General features: G+C 47.1%; 1 protein-coding gene across 1 annotated transcript in view; it reads left to right on the top strand.

Annotated features, from left to right (window-relative positions):
- The window catches only part of LOC139383610 (tetratricopeptide repeat protein 7B-like), a 120,416-nt gene extending 97,118 nt beyond the window's left edge, over positions 1–23,298 (top strand). The window contains 3 exon segments of the mRNA XM_071128166.1: positions 629–1,073; positions 2,966–3,178; positions 21,457–23,298. Coding sequence (XP_070984267.1) covers positions 629–1,073; positions 2,966–3,178; positions 21,457–21,678 — 880 coding nt within the window. The 3' untranslated portion in view covers positions 21,679–23,298.
- Positions 23,299–23,541: the final 243 nt, after the last annotated feature.

Genomic DNA, 23,541 nt, shown 5'->3' with positions numbered 1-23,541 from the left:
AGGAGATGAAAAGGATACGGAGCCATCCCTGACCAAGGAGATGAAAAGGATACGGAGCCATCCCTGACCAGGGAGATGAAAAGGATACGGAGCCATCCCTGACCAAGGAGATGAAAAGGATACGGAGCCATCCCTGACCAAGGAGATGAAAAGGATACGGAGCCATCCCTGACCAAGGAGATGAAAAGGATACGGAGCCATCCCTGACCAGGGAGATGAAAAGGATACGGAGCCATCCCTGACCAGGGAGATGAAAAGGATACGGAGCCATCCCTGACCAAGGAGATGAAAAGGATACGGAGCCATCCCTGACCAGGGAGATGAAAAGGATACGGAGCCAGCCCTGACCAAGGAGATTAAAAGGATACGGAGCCATCCCTGACCAGGGAGATGAAAAGGATACGGAGCCATCCCTGACCAGGGAGATGAAAAGGATACGGAGCCATCCCTGACCAAGGAGATGAAAAGGATACGGAGCCATCCCTGACCAGGGAGATGAAAAGGATACGGAGCCATCCCTGACCAGGGAGATGAAAAGGGTAATGAGAGAAGACCTTAACAACAGATACACAGAGAAGGCAAAGAGAGTCATCCACATGGCTTGTTTCATTGACCCCCGCTTCAAAAGGAGCTTTTTAGATGAGCCTGAGGCTGCAAAAGTTGACACTGACAGCTGTGTCCAGGAGGCCTTGAAGCTGACAGGTGTACAAGTCAGGGAAGAACCACAAAGCACCAGCAGCACCTCCACCACCCCCACAGCGGCATCAGAGGGGAAAGGCCTGGCTGGGTTGCTGAGAAACATTACCTCAAGGCAGCAGAGAGGTGAAGAGGGTCAGATTCCGACCACCCCAGAACACAGAGTGAAAGAAGAGATCAAGGTCTACCTGTCTCTGCCACCCATTCCAGCAGAAGAGGATCCACTGGTGTGGTGGAGGGGCCATGCATCAGAGCTGCCTCACCTTGCCACGGTTGCCAGGAAGTTTTTGTGCATCCCAGCAACCAGCGTGCCATCAGTGTTCAGTGCCATCGGGCACATTGTCTCCCCTCGCAGATCACTACTTAAAATGGACAAAGTAAATATGCTGACATTTTTACATTTCAATTTCAAGTGAACAAAGATGAATACATACAGGATGTTAGGCCAGCAGCACCTTATTTCTTCATGAAGGAGAGAACAGACATACAATCAGTGATGTTCATTTGATTTGTTTACGTATTTTGTGTTATCTTAATGTCAACTCCTGCACATTTGATTTGCTTACTTAAGGTTGTGTTCATTTAAACATGCACTAAGGAAACTTTTACCTCTCATGGCCACATGGTGCCATCTTTAATGTTAATGTTATTATTTTGGTGTTTATGCACACAAAAAGTGTGTAGTGCTGCTAATTTTGTTTGTTGGTTTTCAATATAAAACCTGGTGAAATGATTTCAGTGTGTCAGTACTTTCTGAACATTTCCTGAACATTTGAACAATACTGCGATAATACTGACAACCGTGATCATTTTGGTCACTATAATCATCTCGAGAATCTACACACACTACTCTATGGGGTGAATATCCTTATCGCCCGCCTTGCATAGAAACTCGCAGGTAGAGGGAAGAAGAGAGAGGGAGAAGCAGGGGGATACAGGGAGAGAGGGAGAAAAATCCACTCCTGCTATCAGAGGCTAGAGCAGAGCATGGTCCCCTCCCTCAACCAGCTGCTGCTGCCTGCCTGGCTGCCTAGTGCTACTGAGGCTGAGTGAACCAACCCCAAACAATCTCTTACCCACACACACACACACACTACTACTGGAGACCGTGCAGAACTTTGGCGGCACGGCCTTTGGCGCTCCATGAAAAGGACAAAATGCCAGAGAATAGGGAGATGTCCTAGATATAACATATTTTCTTTCTCTGGGACCAACAAATGAGGACAGCACAGCTGGCTGCTCAGAGCACAGCCTGCCTGGAGACACGCACACACAGGGAGACACACACAGAGAGACACACACACACCCAGGGAGACACACACAGGGAGACACACACACACATGGAGACACAGAGAGTTTCACACAATTAAACGTGTGCACACACACATTGTATGACTTTGTAAGTTAATGTTTTCTCATATCATTAGCTATTTCCCCCGAATGGAAGATGATGATGAAACAAATGATATGATCTTTGGATAGTTTTTATTGCTTTGGGAAAATAAGACAGTCACTCAAATCTCTGTATATTATCTATGGACTTTATTTAAGAAAGGTAGGGACAAAGCAATAAGGTGTGTGTGTGTTTATCAGTCTGGCTGCCACCTGCGAGATGCTCTCATTTCCTCTCTGCCTGCAGATCAAATGAAACCATTAAGTAAGAAGACAGCAATGAACCCTCTGGTCTGCTGCATCTCCCATTACCACAGGAAGTGTGTGCGCGTGTGTCTATCTGATTGTGTGAAGCGGTCTCTGCCCGTATGTCTACTGTCAGTCAGTCAGTGTATCTCCAAGTTTATTGTTTATGTCTGTGTCACTTTACTGTCCTCTCTCTACTCTCTCTACCTCTCTACTCTCTCTCTCTACCTCTCTACTCTCTCTCTACTCTCTCTCTACTCTCTCCCTCTACTCTCTCTCTACCTCTACTCTTTACCTATCTATCTACTCTAACTCTCTCTCTACCTCTCTACTCTCTCTCTCTACCTCTACTCTCTCTACTCTCTACCTCTACTCTTTCTACCTCTCTACTCTCTCTCTCTACTCTCTCTCTACCTCTACTCTTTACCTCTCTATCTACTCTCTCTAACTCTCTCTTTACCTCTATACTCTCTCTCTCTACCGCTTTACTCTCTCTCTACTCTCTCTCACTCTACTTTCTCTTTCTACTCTCTCTACTCTCTTTCTACTCTCTCTCTACTCTCTCTACTCTCTCTCTACTCTCTACCTCTACTCTCTCTCTACTCTCTCTTTACTCTCTCTACTCTGCTCTCTCTTTCTAGCGGAGGTATACATTGGCATGGGAAAGCCTGCGGAGGCTACGGCCTGTACACAGGAGGCTGCCAACCTGTTCCCCATGTCCCACAACGTGCTGTTCACGCGGGGCCAGGTGGCTGAGCTGCGGGGTAATGTGGACGAGGCCAAACGCTGGTGTGAGGAGGCCCTCTCCATCAGCCCCACCCACGTCAAGACCATGCAGAGACTGGTGAGTCTCTCTTCTATCTCTCTCTCTCTCCATCAGCCCCACCCACGTCAAGACCATGCAGAGACTGGTGAGTCTCTCCTCTCTTCTATCTATCTCTCTCCATAAGCCCCACCCACGTCAAGACCATTCATAGACTTGGTGAGTCCTGACTCATGACTCGACACAAACTCGACCAGCAGTCACTTGAACTTGGACTCAGAAAGTCTTCTTCCTTTGCATAATTCAACATGTTAGCTACAACAGCAAATTAGCTACAACAGCAAACATTATAAAGGACTCAGACTGGACTTGGGACTACAGTATAAAGGACTCAGACTGGACTTGGGACTACAGTATAAAGGACTCAGACGGGACTTGGGACTACAGTATAAAGGACTCAGACTGGACTTGTGACTACAGTATAAAGGACTCAGACTGGACTTGTGACTACAGTATAAAGGACTCAGACTGGACTTGGGACTACAGTATAAAGGACTCAGACTGGACTTGGGACTACAGTATAAAGGACTCAGACTCGACTTGGGACTACAGTATAAAGGACTCAGACTCGACTTGGGCCTACAGTATAAAGGACTCAGACTTGACTTGGGCATACAGTATAAAGGACTCAGACTGGACTTGGGACTACAGTATAAAGGACTCAGACTGGACTTGGGACTACAGTATAAAGGACTCAGACTTGAACTTGGACTCGAATTCTATGGCCTTTGGACTCAACTTTAATAGGTCACTGCCTCACAGTCCCATAGCTCCCATAGAGGGAGTCTCAGGTCACATAGTGAAGTGGTGCAGACAAAGAGGGGAAGCTTATTGTAACAGTGTAAACCTCCATGGACCTGGAAAGAGAAGTGAGAGAGGGAGACCATAAAGAAAGCAGTAGAAGTCCTTGCCCCATTACCTGCTACATTAACGCCATTAAGAGTTTGCTGACTGCTACTGCTGCTGCCAGTGTGTTATGTCGTCGGTACCTTCTCAGTCGAAATAGTGCTAGCTACATCTAAAAACTTACACAGCGTAAAGCTAGGTGATATGGACAAATATATGGACAAACAATCATATTGTGATGAATTGATGGATAGCGATAAATATAACTTTAAGTTTATATCAATCAATCACATGTATTTATGAAGCCCTTTTTACATCAGCCGATGTCACAAAGTGCTGTACAGAAACCCAGCCCAAAACCCCAAACAGCAAGCAATGCAGATGTAGAAGCACGGTGGCTAGGAAAAACTCCCTATAAAGGCCAGAACCTAGGAAGAAACCTAGTGTCACACCCTGACCATAGTTTGCTTTGTATGTTTCTATGTTTTGTTTGGTCAGGGTGTGATCTGAGTGTCTAGTTTGTCTGTTTCTGTGTTTGGGCCTGATATGGTTCTCAATCAGAGGCAGGTGTTAGTCATTGTCTCTGATTGGGAACCATATTTAGGTAGCCTGTTTTGTGTTGGATTTTGTGGGTGGTTGTTTCCTGTGTTAGTGTTTGTGCCACACGGGACTGTTACTTTGGTTATGTGTTCATGTTCAGTTTTTCTCATTAAAAACCATGGACAATTACCGCGCTGCATTTTGGTCCTCCTCTCCTTCCCAGGAAGAAACCCGTGACAGAACCACCCACCACAACAGGACCAAGCGGCGTGGTGACAGGCAGCGGCCGCAGGAGCAGCGAAATCAGGACTTCTGGACTTGGGAAGAAATCCTCGACGGAAAAGGACCCTGGGCACAGCCAGGAGAATATCGCCACCCCAAAGAAGAGCTGGAGGTGGCGAAGGCAGAGAGGCGCTGGTATGAGGAGGCAGCACGGCGGCGTGGATGGAAGCCCGAGAGTCAGCCCCAAAAATGTCTTGGGGGGGGGGGGCACACAGGAAGTGTGGCGAAGCCAGGTAGGAGACCTGCGCCAACTTCCTGTGCTTACCGAAGGGCGAGAGAGACCGGGCAGGCACCGTGTTATGCTGTGGAGCGCATGGTGTCCCCAGTGCGGGTGCATAGCCCGGTGCGGTACATACCAGCTCCGCGTATCGGCCGGGCTAGAGTGGGCATCGAGCCAGGTGCCATGAAGCCGGCTCTACGCATCTGGTCTCCTTGGGCCGGCATACATGACACCAGCCTTACGCATGGTGTCCCCGGTTTGCCTGCATAGCCCAGTGCGGGCTATTCCACCTTGCCGTACTGGCAGGGCGACCGGGAGCATTCAACCAGGTAAGGTTGGGCAGGCTCGGTGCTTAAGAGCTCCAGTGCGCCTGCACGGTCTGGTCTATCCAGTACCACCTCCACGCACCAGCCCTCCGGTGGCAGCACCCCGCACCAGGCTGTCTCTTCGTCTCATCCCTACAGGTGCTCCCGCCTGTCCAGCGCTGCCGGAGTCTCCCGCCTGTCCAGCGCTGCCGGAGTCTCCCGCCTGTCCAGCGCTGCCGGAGCCTTCCTCCTCTCCAGTGCTGCTGGAGTCGCCAGTCTGCCCAGCGCCACCTGAGCTGGCTGTCTGCCCAGCGCTGCCTGAGCTGCCCGTCTGACCAGCTCCATCAGAGTCTCCCGTCTGTCCTGAGCCGCCAGAGCCGCCAGTCTGCAAGGAGCCGCCAGAGCCGCCAGTCTGCAAGGAGCCGCCAGTCAGCCAGGATCCGCCAGTCAGCCAGGATCCGCCAGAGCCGCCAGTCAGCCAGGATCTGCCAGAGCCGCCAGTCAGCCAGGATCTGCCAGAGTCGTCAGCCAGTACAGAGCTGCTCCTCAGTCCCGAGCTGCCCCTCTGTCCCAAGCTGCCCCTCTGTCCCGAGCTGCCCCTCTGTCCAGTGGGGTCATTTAGAAGGGTCGCCGTGGTTAGGAGGCCACGGAGGCAGACAATGAGGCGGACTAAGACTATGGTAAAGTGGGGGCCACGTCCAGCACCAGAGCCCCCACCGCGGACAGATGCCCACCCAGACCCTCCCCAATAGGTTCAGGTTTGCAGCTGGAGTCCGCACCTTGGGGGCGGGGGGGGGGGGGGGGGGGGGGGGGGGGGGTACTGTCACACCCTGACCATAGTTTGCTTTGTATGTTTCTATGTTTTGTTTGGTCAGGGTGTGATCTGAGTGGGCATTCTATGTTGGATGTCTAGTTTGTCTGTTTCTGTGTTTGGGCCTGATATGGTTTTCAAGCAGAGGTAGGTGTTAGTCATTGTCTCTGATTGGGAACCATATTTAGGTAGCCTGTTTTGTGTTGGGTTTTGTGGGTGGTTGTTTTTTGTGTTAGTGTTTGTGCCACACGGGACTGTTTTCGGGTTTTCACTTTGTTACTTTGGTTATGTGTTCATGTTCAGTTTTTCTCATTAAAAAGCATGGACAATTACCGTGCTGCATTTTGGTCCTCCTCTCCTTCCCAGGAAGAAACCTGTGACACCTAGAGAGGAACCAGGCTCTGACGGGTGGCCAGTCCTCTTCTTACTGTGCCGGAACATTATAAGCTTCTAACATTAACGTGCAACACATCTTTTTAAAATTATCCTTTAAACTAAAACTAATTTGATGTTTGTAGCCATCAATTATCCTACTAACAATCAATCAAATGTATTTATAAAGCCCTTCTTACATCAGCTGATGTCACAAAGTGCTGTAAAAAAAACTGCCTAAAACCCTAAACAGCAAGCAATGCAGGTGTAGAAGCACGGTCACCCGTATTAGCAAACTTATTTAATTTCAAACTTCACAATTCTCTAGTATAAGCTACTTATCGTAATGAACGATATCAGCAAAATGCCTGCGATAAGTGATCGGTGTGGATCATTTTCGGTTTATCGTCCCATCTAGTACAACGGCATCAAAGAACTGACACCACTACAACGGCATCAAACCACTGGTCTGGTCCCAAAAACCTAAAACATTTGACTCCGCTGCTGGAGCCAACAGCTCAACTGATACCACTGCAACCATATCTGTCAAGTGGTGGTTGGTTCCGTGCCTAGCCAGCAATCCTACCTACCACATAACCCAGCTAGCTAGCGACCGTCAATGGGGCCGCAGGTACTACAGCAGCGGTACCCAAGCTTTTCCATTCCGGAAATCACCAAATCACTGTCTAAAGAAATGTTTCCAAAACACAAAAGCTGTCCAGTTGTGTGGATTATTCTACAATGTTAATTTTAGAGTGCCAAAAACATTCACCTGATGTTACAAGAACATTCCCCAAACTCATTTAGTCTGTTCTTTAAAAGGTTTCCACAATGTTTCATTAGGTTGTGGGAACAGTCTGCTGGAACAGTCAACATTGTTGGGGCATCACAAAATATATGTTCCCAAACCACAAAAACTGTCCAGTTGTGTGAATGATTCTACAATGTTTTTAGGGTGCAAAACATTTTTAAAATCTGTTTTTATGAGAGATGTGGCCACTTTCGTTTGTTTCCCACTGCTTCAATTGAAGGGAGCTGCGATACTCTGTTGTGGTAAAACCACTCGTGGTTGTTATGAGAATGACAACATACTGGCTAATGCTGGCTTCAACTTGGCGTTCCATACAAATCCTTTCATTACAAAATGATCCTGGTTTTTGGTCACTTTCTCATTATAAAAAGTGCAATGGTGAGATTGCTTTATTATGTGTGCCTGCTTTGGCCACATAGGCTACAGAAAAATCGCCATGCATGCATCTAATTTATTTAGTCAGGGAAATCCACTTTTTTTGACACTGGTCCTCGAGTACCCCCAACAGTACACATTTTCATTGTAACCCTGGACAAGCACATCGGATACAACTTCTCAAATAATCATCAAGCCCTCAATGAGTTAAATGAGGTGTGTTTGTACAGGGCTACAACGACAATGTGTTCTGTTTGGGGTGCTGGAGGACCAGGGTTTGTGTACTGTTGGGGTTACTGGAGGACCAGGGTTTGTGAACTGTTGGGGCTACTGGAGGACCAGTTTTTGTGTACTGTTAGGGGTACTGGAGGACCAGGTTTTGTTTACTGTTGGGGGTACTGGAGGACCAAGGTTGGTGTACTGTTGGGGGTACTGGAGGGCCAGGGTTTGTGTACTGTTGGGGGTACTGGAAGGCCAAGGTTTGTGTACTGTTGGGGGTACTAGAGGACCAGGGTTTGTGTACTGTTGGGGTACTGGAGGACCAGGGTTTGTGTACTGTTGGGGGTACTGGAGGACCAGGGTTGGTGTACTGTTGGGGTACTGGAGGACCAGGGTTTGTGTACTGTTGGGGGTACAGGAGGACCAAGGTTGGTGTACTGTTGGGGGTACTGGAGGACCAGGGTTTATGTACTGTTGGGGGTACTGGAGGACCAGGGTTTGTGTACTGTTGGGGTACTGGAAGACCAGGGTTTGTGTACTGTTGAGGGTACTGGAGGACCAAGGTTGGTGTACTGTTGGGGGTACTGGAGGACCAGGGTTGGTGTACTGTTGGGGTACTGGAGGACCAGGGTTTGTGTACTGTTGGGGTACTGGAGGACCAGGGTTTGTGTACTGTTGGGGGTACTGGAGGACCAAGGTTGGTGTACTGTTGGGGTACTGGAGGACCAGGGTTGGTGTATTGTTGGGGGTACTGGAGGACCAGGGTTTGTGTACTGTTGGGGTACTGGAGGACCAGGGTTTGTGTACTGTTGAGGGTACTGGAGGACCAAGGTTGGTGTACTGTTGGGGGTACTGGAGGACCAGGGTTGGTGTACTGTTGGGGTACTGGAGGACCAGGGTTTGTGTACTGTTGGGGTACTGGAGGACCAGGGTTTGTGTACTGTTGGGGGTACTGGAGGACCACGGTTGGTGTACTGTTGGGGGTACTGGAAGACCAGGGTTTGTGTACTGTTGAGGGTACTGGAGGACCAAGGTTGGTGTACTGTTGGGGGTACTGGAGGACCAGGGTTGGTGTACTGTTGGGGTACTGGAGGACCAGGGTTTGTGTACTGTTGGGGTACTGGAGGACCAGGGTTTGTGTACTGTTGGGGGTACTGGAGGACCAAGGTTGGTGTACTGTTGGGGTACTGGAGGACCAGGGTTGGTGTATTGTTGGGGGTACTGGAGGACCAGGGTTTGTGTACTGTTGGGGTACTGGAGGACCAGGGTTTGTGTACTGTTGAGGGTACTGGAGGACCAAGGTTGGTGTACTGTTGGGGGTACTGTTGGGGGTACTGGAGGACCAGGGTTGGGCTGTTGTTGGGGTACTGGAGGACCAGGGTTTGTGTACTGTTGGGGAACTGGAGGACCAGGGTTTGTGTACTGTTGGGGGTACTGGAGGACCAGGGTTTGTGTACTGTTGGGGGTACTGGAGGACCAGGGTTGGTGTACTGTTGGGGTACTGGAGGACCAGGGTTTGTGTTGTTGGGGGTACTGGAGGACCAAGGGGTTGGGGGGTACTGGAGGACCAGGGTTTATGTACTGTTGGGGGTACTGGAGGACCAGGGTTTGTGTACTGTTGGGGTACTGGAAGACCAGGGTTTGTGTACTGTTGAGGGTACTGGAGGACCAAGGTTGGTGTACTGTTGGGGGTACTGGAGGACCAGGGTTGGTGTACTGTTGGGGTACTGGAGGACCAGGGTTTGTGTACTGTTGGGGTACTGGAGGACCAGGGTTTGTGTACTGTTGGGGGTACTGGAGGACCAGGGTTGGTGTACTGTTGGGGTACTGGAGGACCAGGGTTGGTGTATTGTTGGGGGTACTGGAGGACCAGGGTTGGGCTGTTGGGGGTACTGGAGGACCATGGTTTGTGTACTGTTGGGGGTACTGGAGGACCATGGTTTGTGTAGGTTGGTGTACTGTTGGAGGACCAAGGTTGGTGTACTGTTGGGGTACTGGAGGACCAGGGTTGGTGTATTGTTGGGGGTACTGGAGGACCAAGGTTTGTGGGGAGGACCAAGGTTGGTGTACTGTTGGGGGTACTGGAGGACCAGGGTTGGTGTACTGTTGGGGTACTGGAGGACCAGGGTTTGTGTACTGTTGGGGTACTGGAGGACCAGGGTTTGTGTACTGTTGGGGGTACTGGAGGACCACGGTTGGTGTACTGTTGGGGGTACTGGAGGACCAGGGTTGGTGTACTGTCGGGGTACTGGAGGACTAGGGTTGGTGTATTGTTGGGGGTACTGGAGGACCAGGGTTGGTGCACTGTTGGGGTACTGGAGCACCAGGGTTTGTGTACTGTTGGGGTACTGGAGGACCAGGGTTTGTGTACTGTTGGGGGTACTGGAGGACCAAGGTTGGTGTACTGTTGGGGTTGGGGGTACTGGAGGACCAGGGTTGTTGGTGTACTGTTGGGGTACTGGAGGACCAGGGTTTGTTGGTGTACTGTTGGGGGTACTGGAAGACTGTTGGGGTACAAGGGTTGGTACTGTTGGGGTACTGGAGGACCAGGGTTTGTGTACTGTTGGGGGTACTGGAGGACCAGGGTTACTGGGGGGTACTGGAGGACCAGGGTTGGGGGGGGTACTGGAGGACCAGGGTTGGTGTGTACTGTTGGGCTGTTGGGGGTACTGGAACTGGAGGACCAGGGTACTGTTGGTGTACTGTTGGGGGTACTGGAGGGCCAAGGGTTTGTGTAATGTTGGGGGTACTAGGGAGGAGCAGGGTTGGTACTGTACTGTTGGTGTACTGTACTGGAGGACCAGGGTTTGTGTACTGTTGGGGGTACTGGAGGACCAAGTTTGGTGTACTGTTGGGGGTACTGGAGGACCAGGGTACTGGAGGACCAGGGTTGGGTGTACTGTACTGGAGGACCAAGGTTTATGTACTGTTGGGGGTACTGGAGGACCAGGGTTTGTGTACTGTTGGGGTACTGGAAGACCAGGGTTTGTGTACTGTTGAGGGTACTGGAGGACCAAGGTTGGGGGTACTGGAGGACCAGGGTTGGTGTACTGTTGGGGTACTGGAGGACCAGGGTTTGTGTACTGTTGGGGTACTGGAGGACCAGGGTTTGTGTACTGTTGGGGGTACTGGAGGACCAAGGTTGGTGTACTGTTGGGGTACTGGAGGACCAGGGTTGGTGTATTGTTGGGGGTACTGGAGGACCAGGGTTTGTGTACTGTTGGGGTACTGGAGGACCAGGGTTTGTGTACTGTTGAGGGTACTGGAGGACCAAGGTTGGTGTACTGTTGGGGGTACTGGAGGACCAGGGTTGGTGTACTGTTGGGGTACTGGAGGACCAGGGTTTGTGTACTGTTGGGGTACTGGAGGACCAGGGTTTGTGTACTGTTGGGGGTACTGGAGGACCACGGTTGGTGTACTGTTGGGGGTACTGGAAGACCAGGGTTTGTGTACTGTTGAGGGTACTGGAGGACCAAGGTTGGTGTACTGTTGGGGGTACTGGAGGACCAGGGTTGGTGTACTGTTGGGGTACTGGAGGACCAGGGTTTGTGTACTGTTGGGGTACTGGAGGACCAGGGTTTGTGTACTGTTGGGGGTACTGGAGGACCAAGGTGTATTGTTGGGGGTACTGGAGGACCAGGGTTTGTGTACTGTTGGGGTACTGGAGGACCAGGGTTTGTGTACTGTTGAGGGTACTGGAGGACCACGGTTGGTGTACTGTTGGGGGTACTGGAAGACCAGGGTTTGTGTACTGTTGAGGGTACTGGAGGACCAGGGTTGGTGTACTGTTGGGGGTACTGGAGGACCAGGGTTGGTGTACTGTTGGGGTACTGGAGGGTTGGTGTATTGTTGGGGGTACTGGAGGACCAGGGTTGGGCTGTTGGGGGTACTGGAGGACCAGGGTTTGTGTACTGTTGGGGGTACTGGAGGACCATGGTTTGTGTACTGCTTGGGGTACTGGAGGACCAGGGTTGGGCTGTTGGGGGTACTGGAGGACCAGGGTTTGTGTACTGTTGGGGGTACTGGAGGACCAGGGTTGGGCTGTTGGGGGTACTGGAGGACCAGGGTTGGGATGTTGGGGGTACTGGAAGACCAAGGTTGGGCTGTTGGGGGTACTGGAGGACCAGGGTTGGGCTGTTGGGGGTACTGGAGGACCAGGGTTTGTGTACTGTTGGGGAACTGGAGGACCAGGGTTTGTGTACTGTTGGGGGTACTGGAGGACCAGGGTTGGTGTACTGTTGGGGGTACTGGAGGGCCAGGGTTTGTGTAATGTTGGGGGTACTAGAGGACCAGGGTTTGTGTACTGTTGGGGTACTGGAGGACCAGGGTTTGTGTACTGTTGGGGGTACTGGAGGAGCAGGGTTGGTGTACTGTTGGGGTACTGGAGGACCAGGGTTTGTGTACTGTTGGGGGTACTGGAGGACCAAGTTTGGTGTACTGTTGGGGGTACTGGAGGACCAGGGTTTATGTACTGTTGGGGGTACTGGAGGACCAGGGTTTGTGTACTGTTGGGGTACTGGAGGACCAGGGTTTGTGTACTGTTGAGGGTACTGGAGGACCAAGGTTGGTGTACTGTTGGGGGTACTGGAGGACCAGGGTTGGTGTACTGTTGGGGTACTGGAGGACCAGGGTTGGTGTATTGTTGGGGGTACTGGAGGACCAGGGTTGGGCTGTTGGGGGTACTGGAGGACCATGGTTTGTGTACTGTTGGGGGTACTGGAGGACCAGGGTTTGTGTACTGTTTGGGGTACTGGAGGACCATGGTTTGTGTACTGCTTGGGGTACTGGAGGACCAGGGTTGGGCTGTTGGGGGTACTGGAGGACCAGGGTTGGGCTTTTGGGGGTACTGGAGGACCAGGGTTTGTGTACTGTTGGGGGTACTGGAGGACCAGGGTTGGTCTGTTGGGGGTACTGGAGGACCAGGGTTGGGCTGTTGGGGGTACTGGAAGACCAAGGTTGGGCTGTTGGGGGTACTGGAGGACCAGGGTTGGGCTGTTGGGGGTACTGGAGGACCAGGGTTTGTGTACTGTTGGGGAACTGGAGGACCAGGGTTTGTGTACTGTTGGGGGTACTGGAGGACCAGGGTTGGTGTACTGTTGGGGTACTGGAGGACCAGGGTTTGTGTACTGTTGGGGGTACTGGAGGACCAGGGTTTGTGCCTGCTTTGGCCACATAGGCTACAGAAAAATTGACATGCATGCATCTAATTTATTTAGTCAGGCAAATCCACGTTTTTTGACCCTGGTCCTCGAGTACCCCCAACAGTACACACTTTCATTCTAACCCTGGACAAGCACATCGGATACAACTTCTCAAATAATCATCAAGCCCTCAATGAGTTAAATGAGGTGTGTTTGTCCAGGGCTACAACGACAATGTGTTCTGTTGGGGGGACTGGAGGACCAGGGTTTGTGTACTGTTGGGGGTACTGGAGGACCAGGGTTTGTGTACTGTTGGGGGTACTGGAAGACCAGGGTTTGTGTACTGTTGGGGGTACTGGAGAACTAGGGTTGGTGTACTGTTGGGTTACTGGAGGACCATGGTTTGTGGGACTGTTGGCGGTACTGGAGGACCAGGGTTGGGCTGTTGGGGGTACTGGAGGACCAAGGTTGGGCTGTTGGGGGTACTGGAGGACCAGTGTTGGGCAGTTGGGGGTACTGGAGGACCAGGGTTGGGCTGTTGGGGGTACTGGAGGATCAGGGTTTGTGTACTGTTGGGGGTACTGGAGGACCAGGGTTGGTGTACTGTTGGGGGTACTGGAGGACCAGGGTTTGTGTACTGTTGGGGGTACTGGAGGACCATGGTTTCTGTACTGTTGGGGGTACTGGAGGACCAGGGTTTGTGTACTGTTGGGGGTACTGGAGGACCAAGGTTGGGCTGTTGGGGGTACTGGAGGACCAAGGTTGGGCTGTTGGGGGTACTGGAGGACCAGGGTTTGTGTACTGTTGGAGTACTGGAGGACCAGGGTTTGTGTACTGTTGGAGGTACTGGAGGACCAGGTTTGGTGTACTGTTGGGGTACTGGAGGACCAGGGTTTGTGTACTGTTGGGGTACTGGAGGACCAGGGTTTGTGTACTGTTGGGGTACTGGAGGACCAGGGTTTGTGTACTTGTCACGGGTATTTTCAATCCCAATTGATAACTAAACAATGATTTAATCTTTGACAAATCCCCGAGGTTTGTAAGACCCTGGATTTAATAATAATTACGCAAAGACTCAGCTTCTGCAAAATGTTTGTTAGCTTTATTCAGTGAACGTTCTAAATTCAAAAATGCAAACACAGACATTTTATAACTCTCACCCCCAACTACTCAACCAAACCTTATTGGATTTTAGTCTAATTATTCTAACACATTTTACATAATATAATAATTACGTTTCAGGGTGGAATTCTTTAGTCGTTACTTTAAACATATAAATTCCCGTATCAGTACTGTCGGGGATACTGGAGGACCAGGGTTTGTGTACTGTTGGGGGTACTGGAGGACCAGGGTTTGTGTACTGTTGGGGGTACTGGAGGACCAGGGTTTTTGTACTGTTGGGGGTACTGAAGGACCAGGGTTTGGAAACACTGTTATAGAATTCTAGAATTTGAATATCAATACATTGACAATGCCACAAAATGCATTTTTTTTTTTTGGGGGGGGGGCGGGGGGGGGGGCCTTTATTAGGCCCTACAGTATATGTACAATTATATAAATTATACAACATTGAGGTCCTTGAAAATAACAATTAAGTGTTTGAAAAAGTCCCTGAAAGTCTTTGAATTTGACTTGCCAATGTCTGTATGACCCCTGCTTAAACAAGGTATAGTCTTAGTCCTGATGTATGTTGTTGTATTGGTGGAGGATCAATTTGCATATACAGTTGTCGGAAGTTTACATACACTTAGGTTGGAGTCATTAAAACCCGTTATTGAACCACTCCACACATTTCTTGTTAACAAACTATAGTTTTGGCAAGTTGCTTAGGACATCTACTTTGTGCATGACACAAGTAATTTTTCCAACAATTGTTTACAGACAGATTATTTATCTTATAATTCACTGTATCACAATTTCAGTGGGTCAGAAGTTTACATACACTAAGTTGACTGTGCCTTTAAACAGCTTGGAAAATTCCAGAAAATTATGTCATGGCTTTAGAAGCTTCTGATAGGCTAATTGACATCATTTGAGTCAATTGGAGGTGTACCTGTGGATGTATTTCAAGGCCAACCTTCAAACTCAGTGCCTCTTTGCTTGACATCATGTGAAATCAAAAGAAATCAGCCAAGACCTCAGAAAACAAATTGTAGACCTCCACAAGTCTGGTTCATCCTTGGGAGCAATTTTCAAATGCCTGAAGGTACCACATTCATCTGTACAAACAATAGTATGCAAGTATGATAACAAGTTCAAACAGGTGCCATTAATACAGGTAACGAGTGGAGGACAGAGGAGCCTCTTAAAGAAGAAGTTACAGGTCTGTGAGAGCCAGAAATCTTGCTTGTTTGTAAGTGACCAAATACTTATTTTCCACCATAATTTGCAAATAAATTCATTAAAAATCCTACAATGTGATTTTCTGGATTTTCATTTCTCATTTTGTGTGTCATAGTTGAAGTGTACCTATGATGAAAATTACAGGCCTCTCTCATCTTTTTAAGTGGGAGAACTTGCTCAATTGGTGGCTGACTAAATACTTTTTTGCCCCACTGTACATCAACCAACCTTACTGTAGCGTCTATAATCCCAATGGGTTAAAGGACCTCTAACCCTTTCACCTTTCCTCCAAGCTGTGTGTGTCAGTTTGTGTGTGTGTGTGTGTTGGAGTAGGAGTTAAAACACGGTAGGAAATTCCCCTGCTTGTAGTGCTAACACAGCAGAATGTGATGGGTTCTTTTGGGTTTCTTCCATTAGTCAGTTTACCATGCTGTATTCACCACCAATCAATCACAAGCTTCCACTTACAATTTCCATAATTTAGTTTCTAATTTGGCTTAATGCCTTGTAATAAAAACTACAAAGCAGCAGTAGCAGCAAACTCTTAATGGCGTTAATGTAGCAGGTAATGGGGCAAGGACTTCTACTGCTTTCTTTATGGTCTCCCTCTCTCACTTCTCTTTCCTGGTCCCCTTGAATGGAGTTGTTGTTAATGCACCAAGGGCAGGACCCAGACTTCTCCTGCTCCTACTTCTGTATGTATCCCCTCTCTCTCTCTCCCCTAGTAGTGTGACTCATCCTTCTATAGTCTCTCTGTCCTTCTCTCTCCATATATCTTTCTCCATCTCTTCTTGTGGCGTGTCCCAGGGGTGTCAGCCAGAGTTAGGTATCAGACAGACTACCTGCAATATCCACCAGCTAGTCAAATAATGTATACAGGATCAAATAATCATTGAGTGAAAGCTGATACTTGTATGAGTATGCACACTAGCTGCATGGCTAAGCAGTGTAAAATGTGGCTTGCTCCCGTGGAGCAGTTTGTCTATATTGCTCCTCTACTGTAAATACATTGTTGAAACCCTTTCTCAAACATTAGAGAAAACCAACAGTATGAATCAGAGTGTAGGTCTAACCTTTAAGCACCTCAAAGTAACCCTGCTGGTCTGTCTGTCTGTTTCTGGTTGCAGTGAAAGGCCAGTCCTGCTTTCCTTTACACACACACTTTTGGGTATTTAAGCATCGTAGCAGCTCACAGTAGCATGCTGCGGCCGGGGCCACAGCCACACATCACTTTGTGTCAGTTCTGCTGTATCTGAGCTTTTGATTTTAGATTTTATTCTGATGTCTGTCTCTTTGGTCTCAGTAATAAGCAGGCTTGTCACATGTCATCAACAGCAGGTCAGCTCTGGGGACGGGGGAGCAAGGGGGCCACACACACCCCTCCGTCTGTCTTTCTGTCAATCGTTCAGAGCACTGTGGAGGGGTGCAGAAGCACAGGGTGGGACCCTTAACCCAGACAGAAGAGGGCTCTCCCTGGCCCCTAACTGTGCTGACTGGGCTCTCTCTCTCTCTCTCTATTTGTCTCCGTATCTGTCTTTTTTTTTCTCTCTCTCTCTCTCTCTCTCTCTCTCTCTCTCTCTCTCTCTCTCTCAGTTTGTCTTTCTCTCTTTCTCTCTCTGTTTGTCTTTGTCTCTCTTTCTCTCTCTCTCTCTCTCTCTATCTCTCTCTTTCTCTCTGTTTGTATCCATCTCTGTTTGTCTCGGTTTCTCGCTCTCTCAATTCAATTCAAAGGTTTATTGGCATGGGAAACGTGTTCACATTGCAAATGAAATAATAAAACAAAAGTGAGAAGACACTAAACAACATCAACAAAAAACTATATGAATTGAACTGTAAATATTTTACTCAAAAAGGTTTCAAATAGATAAAGACATTTCAAGTGTTATATTATCAGCTATGCAAAGTGTTTTAGCAATGTGCAAATACACTGAGCAAAAATATAAACACAACATGTAAAGTGTTGGTCCCATGTTTCATGAACTGAAATAAAAGATCCCAGAAATGTTTCCTATGCACAAATTTGTTTACGTCCCTGTTAGTGACCATTTCTCCTTTGCCAAGATAATCCATTCACCTGGCAGGTGTGGCATATCAAGAATATGATTAAACAGCATGATCATTACACAGGTGCACCTTGCGCTAGGGACTATACAAGTCCATTAGAGTGTCTAGTTTGAGAAACAGACACCTCACAAGTCACAAGTCCTCATCTGTTCCTCAAACTAGACACTTTAATGTACTTGTCCTCTTGCTCAGTTGTGCACCGGGGCCTCCCACTCCTCTTTCTATTCTGGTTAGAGCCAGTTTGCGCTGTTCTGTGAAGGGAGTAGTACACAGCGTTGTACGAGATCTTAAGTTTCTTGGCAATTTCTCACATGGAATAGCCTTCATTTCTCAGAACAAGAATAGACTGACGTGTTTCAGAAGAAAGTCCTTTGTTTCTGGCCATTTTGAGCCTGTAATCGAACCCACAAATGCTGATGCTCCAGATACTGAACTAGTCTAAAGAAGGCCAGAACTATTGCTTCTTTAATCAGAACAACAGTTTTCAGCTGTGCTAATATAATTGCAAAAAAAAATAATAATAATCGCTTAGCCTTTTAAAATTATAAACTTGGATTAGCATTTGAACACAGGAGTGATGGTTGCTGATAATGTGCCTATGTACAGTGCCTTGCGAAAGTATTCGGCCCCCTTGAACTTTGCGACCTTTTGCCACATTTCAGGCTTCAAACATAAAGATATAAAACTGTATTTTTTGTGAAGAATCAACAACAAGTGGGACACAATCATGAAGTGAAACGACATTTATTGGATATTTCAAACTTTTTTAACAAATCAAAAACTGAAAAATTGGGCGTGCAAAATTATTCAGCCCCCTTAAGTTAATACTTTGTAGCGCCACATTTTGCTGCGATTACAGCTGTAAGTCGCTTGGGGTATGTCTCTATCAGTTTTGCACATCGAGAGACTGACATTTTTTCCCATTCCTCCTTGCAAAACAGCTCGAGCTCAGTGAGGTTGGATGGAGAGCATTTGTGAACAGCAGTTTTCAGTTCTTTCCACAGATTCTCGATTGGATTCAGGTCTGGACTTTGACTTGGCCATTCTAACACATGGATATGTTTATTTTTGAACCATTCCATTGTAGATTTTGCTTTATGTTTTGGATCATTGTCTTGTTGGAAGACAATCCGTCCCAGTCTCAGGTCTTTTGCAGACTCCATCAGGTTTTCTTCCAGAATGGTCCTGTATTTGGCTCCATCCATCTTCCCATCAATTTTAACCATCTTCCCTGTCCCTGCTGAAGAAAAGCAGGCCCAAACCATGATGCTGCCACCACCATGTTTGACAGTGGAGATGGTGTGTTCAGGGTGATGAGCTGTGTTGCTTTTACGCCAAACATAACGTTTTGCATTGTTGCCAAAAAGTTGAATTTTGGTTTCATCTGACCAGAGCACCTTCTTCCACATGTTTGGTGTGTCTCCCAGGTGGCTTGTGGCAAACTTTAAACAACACTTTTTATGGATATCTTTAAGAAATGGCTTTCTTCTTGCCACTCTTCCATAAAGGCCAGATTTGTGCAATATACGACTGATTGTTGTCCTATGGGCAGAGTCTCCCACCTCAGCTGTAGATCTCTGCAGTTCATCCAGAGTGATCATGGGCCTCTTGGCTGCATCTCTGATCAGTCTTCTCCTTGTATGAGCTGAAAGTTTAGAGGGACGGCCAGGTCTTGGTAGATTTGCAGTGGTCTGATACTCCTTCCATTTCAATATTATCACTTGCACAGTGCTCCTTGGGATGTTTAAAGCTTGGGAAATCTTTTTGTATCCAAATCCGGCTTTAAACTTCTTCACAACAGTATCTCGGACCTGCCTGGTGTGTTCCTTGTTCTTCATGATGCTCTCTGCGCTTTTAACGGACCTCTGAGACTATCACAGTGCAGGTGCATTTATACGGAGACTTGATTACACACAGGTGGATTGTATTTATCATCATTAGTCATTTAGGTCAACATTGGATCATTCAGAGATCCTCACTGAACTTCTGGAGAGAGTTTGCTGCACTGAAAGTAAAGGGGCCGAACAATTTTGCACGCCCAATTTTTCAGTTTTTGATTTGTTAAAAAAGTTTGAAATATCCAATAAATGTCGTTCCACTTCATGATTGTGTCCCACTTGTTGTTGATTCTTCACAAAAAATACAGTTTTATATCTTTATGTTTGAAGCCTGAAATGTGGCAAAAGGTCGCAAAGTTCAAGGGGGCCGAATACTTTCGCAAGGCACTGTAGATATTACATAAAAAATCATCAGTTTCCAGCTACAATAGTCATTTACAACATTAACAATGTCTACACTGTATTTCTGATCAATTTGATGTAATTTTAATGGACAAAAAATAGCTTTTCTTTCAAAAACAAGGACATTTCTACGTGACCCCAAACTTTTGAACGATAGTGTATGTATCAAATCAAATCAAATTTTATTTGTCACATACACATGGTTAGCAGATGTTAATGTGAGTGTAGCGAAATGCTTGTGCTTCTAGTTCCGACAGTGCAGTAATAACCAACGAGTAATCTAACCTAACAATTTCACAACAACTACCTTATACACACAAGTGTAAAGGGATGAACAATATGTACAAAAATATATATGAATGAGTGATGGTACAGAACGGCATAGGCAAGATGCAGTAGATCGTATCGAGTTCAGTATATACATATGAGATTAGTAGTGTAGGGTATGTAAACATTATATTAAGTGGCATTGTTTAAAGTGGCTAGTGATACATTTTTAAATACATTTTTCCATTATTAAAGTGGCTGGAGTTGAGTGGATAGGCATCTCAATGTTAGTGGTGGCTGTTTAACAGTATGTATGCATATATGTATGTACTGTATGAATGTACTGTATGTATGTATGTATGCATGTATGTACTGTATGTATGTACTGTATGAATGTACTGTATGTATGTATATATGTATGTACTGTATGAATGTACTGTATGTTTGTATATATGCATGTATGTACTGTATGTATGTACTGTATGTATATATGCATGAATGTACTGTATGTATGTACTGTATGAATGTACTGTATGTATGTATATATGCATGTATGTACTGTATGTATGTACTGTATGCACTATATGTATGTATATATGTATGTACTGTATGTATGTATTGTATGTATGTATGTATGTGTATGTATGTACTGTATGTATGTACTGTATGTATGTATATATGTATGTACTGTATGTTTGTATATATGCATGTATGTACTGTATGTATGTAATGTATGAATGTACTGTATGTATGTATATATGTATGTACTGTATGAATGTACTGTATGTTTGTATATATGCATGTATGTACTGTATGTATGTACTGTATGTATATATGCATGTATGTACTGTATGTATGTACTGTATGAATGTACTGTATGTATGTATATATGCATGTATGTACTGTATGTATGTACTGTATGCACTATATGTATGTATATATGTATGTACTGTATGTATGTATTGTATGTATGTATGTGTATATATATGTATGTACTGTATGTATGTACTGTATGTATGTATATATGTATGTACTGTATGAATGTACTGTATGTTTGTATATATGCATGTATGTACTGTATGTAATGTATGAATGTACTGTATGTATGTATATATGTATGTACTGTATGTATGTACTGTATGCACTGTATGTATGTATATATGTATGTACTGTATGTGTGTATGTATGTATGTATATATGTACTGTAAGGTATGTATGTATTGTATGTATGTACTGTATGTACTGTTTGTATGTCTGTCCCTCTTTCTACATTCTGATTCATACTGTTTGTTTTGTTGAAGGATTGACATAAGCTCTCTCGGCCCCTCCCTCACCCTCTCCCTCTGTCTTCTCCTACTGTCTCTCAGTCTACGATTCAAAATATCTCCCCCCCTCTTTCTCTCTTTTCCCCGCTCTCTCTCTCTCTTTTCCCCACTCTCTCTCTCGCTCTCTCTCTATGCTAGGGTTTGATCCTGCACCAGCTGCAGCGTTACAGCCTGGCAGAGAAGATCCTTCGGGACGCGGTGCAGGTGAACTCCACGGCCCACGATGTGTGGAACAGCCTGGGGGAGGTGCTGCAGGCTCAGGGCCATGGTGGCGCGGCTACAGAGTGTTTCCTCACCGCCCTGGAGCTAGAGGCCTCCAGCCCCATTTTGCCCTTTACCATCATACCACGACAACTCTGACCTGGGAGGGAGAAGGACACATACGCGCACACACATACACGTGCACGCATGCACACACCTACACATATACGTATAAACACACACACACTGTATATACACTAGCCAGACACTGACCTACCTTGGATATATGCCCCACAAAACAAACACACGATACATTCCAGTGTCCCTTCTAGCATTCCACTTAGAATTCATGCCCAATACATTGCGTCTTTCTGAGTAGTATGCTGGTGTGGATTGAAGAACAAACACATACTGTACATATATCCATCAGCCACACACAAATATAAATATATATACACTCCTCACCCACCCACACCGACTGACCAAGCCGCTCTACCCCCCCAGGGCGAGGGTGCCAACAACCTTCCTCTTACCTACCACCTCCTGCTTCAGGCCTCTCTGTTGTCAGAACCAGCACCACCACAACCCTATGATGCCTTGCACTCAGCTCTTTCACCCCATATGATCAGACAACCACCCCTCTTCTCTTGAACCCAGTCATATGCCGAGCTAGATGAGCTGGAGAGAGGGAGGGACTGCCCAATGGGCACACCCAACTGACAGAACAGAGCTCTCTATCTGGTCCAATAATGTACAATAACTGTTGATGCCATGCCAACACCACTGTGCTGTCCCCGCCCCCTAGTCTCTGCTGTGACCACCGTATCGTATCCCACAATCCCTTGCTGTTCTTGACTGTGACTCCTGCACTCCTGCCTTTATCATATATACATGGTGGAAATCAGATCTACGCTCAAGGCTGCAGTACTATTTTTCCCATGATCCTAACAATGAAGTCAGCTGTAGTAACCCAAGCATTTCTAGCCTCTGCCAGGCAGTTACTGGCGACTTTGTCCACCGTGTGTTGTGTTGCGAGAACAGAAGTGAATGGATGTCAGGGTAGAGAGAGAGAGTTGGCCGTACAGGTGGGTCACTCACTGGTCTCTCTCTTTTCTCTGGCTGTTGATTGGTGGGAGAGGAGAGGGACAGAGCAGAGGTGTTTTTCAGACAGACAGAGTTGCAGAGGTTTGCATTGCAGATGACATAGCAGTGAGACTGCTGAGCAGTGGACAATGGCTGGCCACCGTGGTGCTTGCCATCACCAGACCCCCCACCCTGTCCTAGCTTTCAACTCCAATGTGTCTGTGCACATTTGTGTATACAGTTGAAGTCAGACGTTTACATACACCTTAGCAAATACATTTAAACTCAGTTTTTCACAATTCCTGACATTTAATCCTAGTTAAAATTCCCTGTATTATTTAGTCAGGATCACCACTTTATTTTAAGAATGTGAAATGTCAGAATAATAGTAGAGAGAATGATTTATTTCAGCTTTTATTTCTTTCATCACATTCCCAGTGGGTCAGAAGATTACATACACTCAATTAGCATTTGGTAGCATTGTCTTTAAATGTTTAACTTGGGTCAAACATTTAGGGTAACCTTCCACAATAAGTTGGCTGAATTTTGGCCCATTCCTCCTGACAGAGCTGGTTTGTAGGCCTCCTTGCTCGCACACGCTTTTTCAATTCTTCCCACAAATGTTATATGGAATTGAGGTCAGGACTTTGTGATGGCCACTCCAATACCTTGTCTTTAAGCCATTTTGCCACAACTTTGGAAGTATGCTTGGGGTCATTGTCCATTTGGAAGACCCATTTGCGACCAAGCTTTAACTTCCTGACTGATGTCTTGAGATGTTGCTTCAATATATCCACATAATTTTCCCGCCCCATGATGCCATCTATTTTGTGAAGTGCACCAGTCCCTCCTGCAGCAAAGCACCCCCACAACATGATACTGCCACCCCCGTGCTTCACTGTTGGGATGGTGTTCTCCGGCTTGCAAGCCTCCGCCTTT

The sequence above is a fragment of the Oncorhynchus clarkii genome, chromosome 25 (genome assembly GCF_045791955.1).
Source record: "Oncorhynchus clarkii lewisi isolate Uvic-CL-2024 chromosome 25, UVic_Ocla_1.0, whole genome shotgun sequence".
NCBI classification, from domain to species: Eukaryota; Metazoa; Chordata; class Actinopteri; order Salmoniformes; family Salmonidae; genus Oncorhynchus; species Oncorhynchus clarkii.
This window is presented reverse-complemented; position numbering and strand designations above follow the sequence as displayed.